Below are 10,653 nucleotides of genomic sequence, written 5' to 3'. Positions count from 1 at the left end.
ATAAGTACAAATATGAAAGTCTTTCATGTTCAGAACTCTCCGGGCGAAATAGAGGTGATAAGTCCCGTGACGGAATAGTCCCGCATACGAAATAGGTTGTCATTCCACTGGATTGGTATAACATACTGATTTCGTCATAATTTTATTGCTTACATATTACTCTATATATAATTGTATAAAATCATCAGTTCATCACTACACAATGTTTGTTTCTCTCGACTCAAGAATCATATTCCATATTCCATTAGAAAAAGTAAAAATTAAAATGTTAACTTATTGTATAATTGTGTATGAGTTGTAGTCCATTTATAAAAAAAAAACTATATCTAGCCAGCCATTCACGTAACAGTATCACTTGGTAAATTTTTAATTAGAATGTTTGTTGTATAATGTATAAACATGGACATGCATACTGGAAGAAAGATGCCCTTAGGCAGGCTTATTGGGACAAGTAAATTCTGAGGCATATAGTGAAGAGTGAGTGGAAGAGTTATCATTCCAATGTTGCAAAAGAAACATGACTTTCTCTCTCTTTCTGCATTGCATGTCCCCTTTATCTACAACCACCTCTTCCTCTTCACGTCTTAACGAATATTCTCCTTTACAAATTTAATACATAGAGAGACATACCGATACATGTGCATACATAGAATATTATCATCATTCTCTCGTTTATTGGTCAAAATCAAATTTCTGCGTCAACCTACTTCTCTTTCTCCTGATTCCAAGTATTTTCATATGGTTTTGAGTTGCAGGCCACGCGAGATTCTCATTTTTTGTTTTTCACCTATACATAAACACCACTAAACTAAGTATTCAGTTTCTGACATATGTTAGAGCTAAATGCTATATTCATTTATTTCTAGTTATTATATATGCTGAGTGTATATAAGTTGGCCTAAATAACTTGAGAATCAAAACATAGCAAAGCAAGATAAGTAAACATTTCAAATAAGTAAACATTTCAAATAAGCAATTTGGCTATAAGTCATGGGAACTGGTTAGATAATGACAAAAATCACTGATAAGATACGAAAATAAAAGTAAAACTAAAGATATACGTATATTTTTATGTTCAGAAGATGAGATTTAATAATAGCAAGAACAATGCTGATATATATATATATATATATATATTCCAGCATTCTAATTTTCAAGGATTAGACTCTCACCATGGTTATTTGACAACAATGAAGAAAACAAAACACCGTCTTCAGAATTTTGTTGTTTGATTGTTGATGGCTTTTGAAACTGATGCTTTTGCGTTTTTTTTCTAAAGTGTTTTGTTGTTCGAACATGCATCACTTTTTTCATACGATTACGAATAGTGTGTACATACATCTATATAACCGGTGAGAATATTTGGAAGACATAAAAAGGACAAGAAACGAACTAAACACACAAAACCATAAGCTAAAATTACATTTCTTCGTTTTGCTATTTCGCACTGAACCTATCACGCAGAGACTGTCCATCCAGGATTGCAATCATGATCCACTTCCATGCTATTTTTAAAATGTGCACATTCTCTTGCTTTTCGTGTACACATTATTTTACTCCCTATAAAATGTTGAGATTTTAAAAGCTTACAATTGATTGATATACAGTATATAATATAGGTGTGTAAAAAACCTTGATGGCTTTCGGCTGAAACATGGACTCACTTCTCAGCTGAAATTACTAGTGCAAAGAAGAAAAGCCCATTTGAAAACCCGTAACACGAGTTTCAAATATAAATGCTAAGCCTAAGTAGGATCTTCTTCGTTGCCCATTAGATAGATAAGCATCGGCCCATACATTTTGGGCTGGCCCAAGATGACATCGGAATAACATATGTGATCCGATATATCTAAACTAAATTCGATAACTAAAAGCCCTGTTCGGCGCAAACTAGGGTTTCTGTGAGTCGTGGCCTATAAAATAATTTTTTTTAGCTATCTTATCATTCAGACGCTATCTCGCAGTTCCTTCTCTTTAGTTTTTTTTTAATCTTCAGTCTCTTGACTATCTGCTGTTTTAAATGTTTCTGTTTAAGGTTTGCATGTCGGATGGATTACTGCTAGTGTTTTGTTCTGTCTTTTCTCTCCACTTTTTGGAATCTAAAATTTTAATTTCGATTAAATGAATCGGAGCAGATGATGATTTTTTTATGCACTACAACGGTGCTTCCAATTAACCATGCGGATTATATAAATCGAGCTTTTTAAAACTGATGCTCCCATTCACCAATCTATAGATTTTTCTTCTTTTGCAATTTCATAAACTTCCGCTTAAAATGTTTGCTAATTGCTTAAATTGATTTATAATGGATTTAATCTCTTGGTTCGGTAGATTGAATTGTTTTCAACCGATGCCAATTAGGAATGTAACATCTTGTGATCCATCTGTTCTTGTACAGAAGAAACGCATAAGAATTAGTAATGGTATGTCTCAAACTAGTGTGAAAGGGAAACCACTGTTGATGTATCATGACTGCTTAGTTCAGATCCGTATTTTGACACTTAATTTATATTAAATCTGGCGCTAGTTAATTTGGAAATCTTGATTGATTTTGATGCTTTTCGATCAAAATGTTTTTGAATTTATATTAATTCCTATAAGTAGATTTGATCTGAACGTATTACACAGATGTAATTTGAATTGATTCTGACCTGTTGCTCTATAATACTACTAAAAAATTGTTCCATATCCAAAGGAGTTTAAAAGATAGAACAAGGCTTGGCTAATGAGCATGATTCGTTATTTGGTTGAAACGATAGATTCAATTTTTTCTATCAAATCATGAATGTTTAAAAAGGAATTATAGATTCTTCAAAAAATTTAAGTTTGAACAAAGAAGATTGATGGGGAAAATATATTAGATATCGAATACTTCTGCATTGTAGAGTGTGTACTTAACCAAAAATGTTTAATCAACAAATGCTGATGCTACAAATCAGCGGTTTCATGAATGGTGATACTTGCCTTGTCGCTTTAAATCTATATCGAATCCAATTTAAACTAGTGGAGTTGTAATAGTTTAGAAGTATTAGACTTGAGTTATTGTATGTCACCTATTGATTGTCATGTAGTGGAGTTGTAATGACAATTATTGATTAGTAGCTCAGATTACGATTGTTATCTTTGATACATAGATCAAATCAAAACAGTGATCTGCAGTTGCATTATTAGCCGGATAAGTTTAACCATATCGAAATTATTAATACTTTTTTAAAGATGTCAATAATGCTAATTTAAGGGATTAAATATTCAAGTCCCTGTGTGATCTTAGCCTTCGAAGAATTAACCACCTCCATAAATTCTAAATAACAAAGCTAATGTGTGTACTAATGTGTGTTTGTCATGTTCATACGGTTTTCCTATCGAAGGCGATTAGAAATCACGCGCCCCCAATTTCTCTTTCATTCCTAACTTTCGAAAACTTTTTTTCTTGGATCCGATCGCCTCTCCGGCGCGTTCGGCGCTGCGAGAGGGCTTTTGCCGACCCCGCCATATCCAAATCCATCTTCGGCGTGAAGGTTTGTCGGTGAGTGACTCTGTTTCGAGTCGTCGTCTTCGCAGAGGACGTCGTTAAATTCGTCGAAACTGAGAGGGTTTTGCGATGCGGTGCCTCTAGCGACTGTCCCGCCGCTTCATCCTCCGCACCACCGAAGCAATCTCCTCTCCCGACACCTAAATCTTTTCGCAAGATTGGAAGAAAAGGTCGCTTTTTGCCGCTACCTTCAAAGGCTATCCGGGTACGCGTCGTCTGAGCTAGAGGTTTCGGGACCTCGGACTGAATGCGATAGGATCATCTCTGTCACTCCGTTGAGTCAAGATTGGCGATTAGCTACTGAGTGATGCATTAACTTAGCTCCTCTCCCCTCCTTTGTTGTTGGTATTGGCGTTTCTTGTTATCATGGATTGGTATTGCAGGTTTAATTGAGTTGGGTTGTGGAGGTTCTTCGTTTCCTTGGAGCTCCTGGTAACACTTTGCAGTTGGAGGAGGTAGTAAGACTCGGGAAGTGGTAATGCTGCCCCTTTCTCTGTACCGATTTAGAGGGGGAGTGCGGTAGAGTTACTTGAGCGCTATTAAGTACCCGTAGTGTGTGTTGTCCCGTCTTTTGCTGAATCCGAATTTAGTTCTTTCCCAGTCCGGACCTAGAGGACAGTCCTTGAGCGGAATCGTTTTTGTCTCTCGGAGTAAAGCAAGTTGTGCAGGCAGCCGTTGAATCCGCTTCCTACTAGGAATGGCAATTGGTACCACCCGCCCCGCCGTAGCCCGCCCCGCCGCGGTGTCTCTCTCCGGCGGTTCTTTGCGGGTTGGCCCGCCACAACCCGCGGTCTCAATTGCCATGCCCAAACCCGCCCCGCTAACATTTTAAGACTCTGCGGGCAGCCCGCGGGTAGCCAAATATTAGTGGCAAACGGTACCACCCGCCCCGCCCCGCCGTGGCCCGCCCCGCCGGTAGTTCACGTCTCTCTCTCCGGTGGTTCTTTGCAGCACTGCTATCTCAGATAATAAATTAAAATCAAGATTAGTCTAACACTGTTCCAGTACAAAACCAAGTGTTACAAAAAAGGTATTGATTCGTGAAGATAAGACTCTGTCTTCCTACTTACACGTCCATAGCGACCAGTTGGATCGGTTTTCACATACTCGGAAACTTGGTTCATGTTCATGGTTGACCAATACTAGATTGCTGCTCCCAAAATTTTTGAGACGATGAGCTCTCTTTGGATCCCAAAAGTCGTCCTATTACTTCTTATTCTACTTCATCAAAGAAGCGTCAGCAGATAATACGTTGAACAGTACGTGGCCTTAATCACATAATATAATGAATAAATACCTTTATAGTCCAGGAACAAGAAGCACCGGTGGAGGCTCTAGGAAGGAGAGAAGCTCCGGTGGAGGCTCGAGGAAGGAGAGAGGTTCCGGTGGCGGGATCTCCAAGAAGAGAAGTTATGGTGGTGGAAAGAAGACGGAGAGAAGTTCCGGTGGAGGCTCGAGGAAGGAGAGAAGCTCCGGTGGAGGCTCGAGGAAGGAGAAAAGTTTCAGTGGCGGGATCTCCAAGAAGAGAAGTTATGGTGGTGGAAGAAGACAGAGAGAAGCTCCGGTGGTGGCCTTAGTCAAGGAGAAGAAGAACATGCATCCTCTGGTGTGCGTCAATGGAGTCGCGGCTTCTCTGAGAACATAAATCGCCATTTTCGTCTTTGTCTTTTTTTTTTCAGGTGGATACACAACAAAGAGGAAGTGGTGCGGGTTCAGTCAGACCCGCAAGACCCGCAGTGACCCAAACCGCAAAAGCCCAACCCGCATGAGACTTAGCCCGCGAGACCCGCTCACAAATGGGCCTACAGTATCTCTGCCCAAACCCGCCCCGCATGGGTCTTGTACGGGCCAGGCCCGCGGGCTGCGGTCCATTTGCCATCCCTACTTCCTACTAGTGTTCTGTTCCTTGCGTTCTAGTTTCTCGAGTCTTTCCTTTCAAGCCCGTCTCGGCTCAACCTTCCATCCGGCTATTACAAGTTTGTATCGATACTTGAAGTCCTGTTCGCTCCAAAGCATAATGGTTTCAAGTTCGATTGATGTCTGCTTCCATGTTTTTTTACCTTTTTTTGCCTTAGTAGTATGTTTTAAAGGTTTTACAGTTTGTTCAACATATCTTGTAAACCTCAACAGTTCATTTCTGAAATGATGTTTACAATTTAGCAAAAAAAAAAGAAGAAAAAATGTGTGTTTGTATTTTCATTTAATATGTCATTTTAAATATGCAGAATATGCTATGTTATTAAAAGACTACGTACTTAGATAATGATCATGATTTCACTTCAAATATACACGCACAAATCATCTGATTGTACAATTAATGGTGGTTTGGTTTAAATGAATTGCTATGCAATATATATATGCAAGTACAATAGATGATCATGATGTCACTTTCTGAAATTCTAATAACAAAAGATGATATGGTACTTTGATTTCAACTGTAAAGACGACATTAACTGGGGGTTATTGTTTCTTTAATCCGGACAAGCCGTGCTTTGTTAATGCTAGATTGATAGTGATGGATACTATTCAATTAAAGCGGTAATGGTAAAAACCCATGGGTTAAAACGAAGGCGCACACACAAAGTAACGCCCACTTTATCCGTCTCTTATTTCTCTTCCCTGGTTATGATTCCACCAAACTCGTGCTATGACTAAAGACTTTAAGCAAATAAGTCACATTAGTCGGCAAGACTCGACCGTTCGTATTATAATAACAAACATACACTCACGTGTTTCTTCAACTTATTTCCATTATAATACATATATAGGGACAAGAACCAAACCAAACAAATATATTTATAATCGAAGACGGTGTTTATAGGCACATTTTCTCTAATACGCAAACGGAAGCTTCATGAGGAGTCAAGATGGGCGTTAATTTTCTTTTCAAAATACTAAAAATACAACAAACGTAGTGGAAGTATAGCGCAAAAGGTCAATGACACTAGAGAGAATAATCATTTAAGAAATTAACAAACATATTTTTATAACATACTGTATTTTAATTCATAGAAAGTAACGTTTAGCATGTCGTCATTCCAAGGGAATGGAGAGAAGCCAAACGCAAAACGAACGTTGATGTATTGGAAGGTGAAATGAACATTTGGTTTCAAGTCCCAATCAACAAAGAGATGAGAGTTTCGTTTAGCCTGATGTGGGGAAGTAAGGAGATATTGATACTAATCTGCAACACACAAACAGAAGAAAAAGAAAAATGTGAAAACGTGTTATATAGCGTAACTAATTGAGAACACGTCAAGATCTTTCTTGGGCCGTATGTTACGAATAAAACAAACCGACAGATGCTCAGTTTCTTTCGATATTTCTCCTCATTTCCTCATCATTTTGTCAATTGACAATTTTTGGAAGTACACGAGAAAAGAGACACTATAAGTCAACGCGTTTTGATTACACCACAAATAATCTACACGTTCTTATATCCTCATATACAATCTCCGATATCTACGTATAACAACATGCATGTACTTTGTTGAACTAACAGAGGCATATCTGAAAGTTGTATGAGCTAAAAAAAGGCTCGAATTCTAATCATTTTCATGGTTTTAATGCAATAATTATAAATAAAGGATTAGGAAAAAATCTTTAATGTTATTTTTTGGGGGTTAGAGTTAGACCCTTGGATGGTAGGAGAACAATTACCTCTCCTTGCGCTTCTCAAGAAACCTTTGCAGTGACCTTGTCCTCTGGATGGGAAGATCTGTACACACACAAAAAAAAACAAAAACACACCTCCCTATCAGAAAACAAATATTTACACTTTGTTTTAGTTCCTGAACAATAGTTAATGGATCGGTCCGGTCAATTTTTTCTGTCTGACTTCTACATGCAAACCTCTACATGCAATTAATGTCTAGTATACTCTAGAAGAATCAACTACCGGGTGGCTCATTGTTGTGTTTCAAAAAAAAAAAAAAAGGTGGCTCATTGTTAGTTTCTACTTTCTACTAACCTCCTTCTAGATTCTTGCCAAAGAGCTTTGTCCTTAGGGTGGTCGGAGGAATTACCAAATGATCTTTCACAATCGATTTGTCTTTCTTTGGTGCTGTTTCCATGACAACCTTCAGAATATCATCAGCCTGGTTAGGAGACACTTGGTAAACGGAGACGGTTCCATTGTAGAAGATTGTCATAGGAACAGTTCCAGAGCTATGTTCCGTTTGCCTGAAAAGAGTTATTAAAATTTTATATTATTATTTTGTTTGCTTACTGGTTGCGCCAAGATGGCAAAAATAATAATGAAAGAAACTAACATGGTGAGAGGCGCTTGGACCGGAGAAATAGGGATCTGAGGATAATCTGCCTTTGGAGTAGACGGAACCGAAGGAGATATAGTCGATGAATCTGCATGGTTAGCACCAGAAGCTAACAACGATTTGATAATCTCCGGATGGATCTTAGAAATCGCACCTTGAATATCTGTAATAAAAATAATAATACCAAATAAAAATCGATAAAATGGTTCGTGACAAAAAATAATAAAAAAAGAGAAGTAAAACGAACCTCGGAAACTGCGACGACGGTCGAGAAATTTCTTGAACTTAGGCTTTGGAACGTTGTTGGTCTGCTTCTTCTCAAGACCGAAGAAGTCTAGCTCTGTGGTAACTCTAGACATCTTTGATCTGATCGTTCTTGCTAGCTAAAACAGAGATGGAGAGGAAAGAGAAAAATGAAGGATATGTTTTTTTAGACGAAGAGGCGCGAGAGGAAGAAGTAATGATAAAAAGATTTTTTCATGTGAGTTTTAAAAATAATAAATGATGTGTATCTGTAAGATAGTATAACGCACGAGGTTCATGTTTTCTCTTTCCTTGCAGTACAAATAGGCCAAACTTTTACACCATCTCCAACCCAACTCTATAATAAAGATCTCTAAAATAGAAAAAAAAATAAAAATAGTGTTTTTGTTCCAAAGTATTCCTCTATAATAGAAAAATGCTATATTTGTCTCTATAAATAGAGGAATGCTATTTTTTTCTCTAAATATAAGGGAAAAAATAGCATTCTTCTATTTATAGAAGCAAATATAGCATTCCTCTATTATACAAGAACACATTGGAGCAAAAACAACTTCTATATTTTTTCTCTATTTTAGAGATCTCTATTATAGAAATGGGTTGAAGATGCTCTTACTCATCCACTTTTTTTTTTGTTTATTTTCTGTTTTCTATCCTATATTCAAATTCATTTTTCTTTAGGCCCCAACCTCTCATCTTAACTAATATTTTAATGACCAAAACACATGCTAACAGCTTAATATTTTTAGAATTTGTTTATCACTCACCCGGAAAATAGCAGAAGTCCAATCAAAATGGTAACGTTTTAACAAAGAAAATATCTTTAATTCCTATTGGATCCCAACAATTATTGTGTAACATAATCATGTATAAATAGTGTACCTTAGATGTGTGCACGGTTTACGTTTTTCTACTGTAATTTCAAGATCCATAACGTTTCTAAAACATGTTTTTGGATTTGATTTTTATTTTACTTTCTTTTCTTTTATGAATTTTCTATTTATTAAACAGGAGCACAACTGCTTTTATTTGGCAATGTTCTTTCCGTATTTGCTTGTAATGTACAACATGTACTTGAATTTAGAATTTACATTACAGAAGACCTGCAAATTGAACAATACAGCTTTGGTGACCAAACTAAATGTCTTTTCTCGTAGTGTTCACCATGGCTTCTGACATTGTACGTTCCCTACTACAATATTGTATTTTCTAAAAACCTTATAAAAATTAACTTTTTTTCTTGCTTGTATCATATACAGTCCGGAGGCTTGTGAAAATAAATATAAACTAGATTTGGACCCGCACGCCTGTGCGGGTGTATTTTTTTTTTAAAATATGATGCTATTTAATTTTTATGTCACAATTTAGGGTTGAGCAAAAAATTCGAATTCGAAGAATTGAACTGATCCCAATCCGAATAAGTAGTACTAAATCTGAACCGGAATTGATTAAATATCCGAATTATTCAAAATTTTGGTATTTGAAGAACTGAAATCTAATCCGATCCGAACCGAAGTATTTTGGGTATCCAAAATAGATTTATATACTTATATATATTAATTATTTTTAGATTATATATATAAAAAATATCCAGAATATATATGATACTTTTAAGTTTTCTTAAATGCTTAAAAATATATACAAATAATCAAACGTAAATATCTTAAATAGTTAAAATATACTCAAAATTCCAAAAGTACTTAAATAATTATTAATTATCTATCCAAATATTTAAACCAAACCTATTTATTGATTATCCAAATCCAAACTAAATCCTCAAAGATCTCAAAATGAACACGAAATCCCAAAAAGACCCGAAAACGAACCATCAAATAATTTTTCTTATAATTAATAATATTTTATACATACAATCATATAAATAATCACATAAATTATATTTTAAAATTTAATGTGAAATACAAAAACCATAATTTAAGTTGGTGTTTGAAATTGGGCTTTGTGTTGTATTTTTCTTATATATATTGAAAACATTTTTATAATAGTTATTGGAAAATATGTTAGTAAAAATCAAATTTTGAATATATGTTTATTTTTGAATAAATTTTTGATATAAATCAATTTTAAATTATTATTTTGATTTGAATATATATATCAAGTAATATATACCCATTACTTTTTAATATAATGTAATGCACTTCCAATTTTTTAGTAGCATAAGCCCATTATTTTTTTTTCTAACTTACTGTTATCCATGTTTCCAAACAGTACTATTTTTTAACTATTATCTATATTGTCAAACAATTTCAATGTGTACTTCAACTTTAATAATATACTAGATTTTGATTCGCATACCCGTGTGGATGTATTTTTTTAAAAAAATATGATGCTATTTGATTTTTATGTCACTATTTAGGGTTGGGCAAAAAACTCGAATTCGAAGAATTGAACCGATCCCAATCCGAATAAGTAGTACTAAATCCAAACCAGAATTGATTAAATATCTAAATTATTCAAAATTTGGTATTTGAAGAACTGAAATATAATCTGATCCGAACCGAAGTATTTTGGGTATCCAAAATAGATTTATATATATATATATATATATATATATATATATATATATAT

At 35.3% G+C, this 10,653-nt stretch overlaps 1 protein-coding gene and 1 non-coding gene across 3 annotated transcripts; one reads left to right on the top strand and one right to left on the bottom strand.

Moving 5' to 3' along the window:
* Positions 1–2,000: 2,000 nt before the first annotated feature.
* Positions 2,001–9,618, bottom strand: LOC103856007 (protein TIFY 9). 2 transcript variants are annotated; one of them, XM_009133078.3, is made up of 5 exons: positions 8,054–9,618; positions 7,804–7,969; positions 7,558–7,714; positions 7,193–7,250; positions 2,001–6,716 (listed from the first exon to the last, which is right to left on the bottom strand). In XM_009133078.3, the coding sequence occupies exons 1-5, from the start codon at positions 8,163–8,165 to the stop codon at positions 6,712–6,714; spliced, it is 498 nt and encodes a 165-aa protein (XP_009131326.1). In that variant the 5' UTR covers positions 8,166–9,618; the 3' UTR covers positions 2,001–6,711. The 2 variants fall into 2 exon arrangements, with proteins under 2 accessions (XP_009131326.1, XP_009131325.1); XM_009133077.3 differs by having other exon boundaries at positions 7,503–7,714; positions 8,054–9,615.
* Positions 2,130–2,219, top strand: LOC117133104. The gene has a single exon (XR_004456945.1). It is a non-coding gene; the product is annotated as a small nucleolar RNA SNORD36 (small nucleolar RNA).
* Positions 9,619–10,653: the final 1,035 nt, after the last annotated feature.

The sequence above is a fragment of the Brassica rapa genome, chromosome A03 (genome assembly GCF_000309985.2).
Source record: "Brassica rapa cultivar Chiifu-401-42 chromosome A03, CAAS_Brap_v3.01, whole genome shotgun sequence".
NCBI classification, from domain to species: domain Eukaryota; kingdom Viridiplantae; phylum Streptophyta; class Magnoliopsida; order Brassicales; family Brassicaceae; genus Brassica; species Brassica rapa.
Note: the sequence above shows the minus strand (reverse complement) of the source record. Positions and strands in the feature narration are given on the sequence as shown.

Bases quoted from the DNA above. Each gene is read 5' to 3' on its own strand.
- LOC103856007 (XM_009133077.3), bottom strand. From the start codon at position 8,165: ATGTCTAGAGTTACCACAGAGCTAGACTTCTTCGGTCTTGAGAAGAAG. The intron at 7,715-7,803 runs GTTAGTTTCTTT...AACTCTTTTCAG, and splicing joins GTCCAAGCGCCTCTCACCAT to GCAAACGGAACATAGCTCTG. The intron at 6,717-7,192 runs GTAATTGTTCTC...TGTGTGTTGCAG, and splicing joins CTTGAGAAGCGCAAGGAGAG to ATTAGTATCAATATCTCCTT.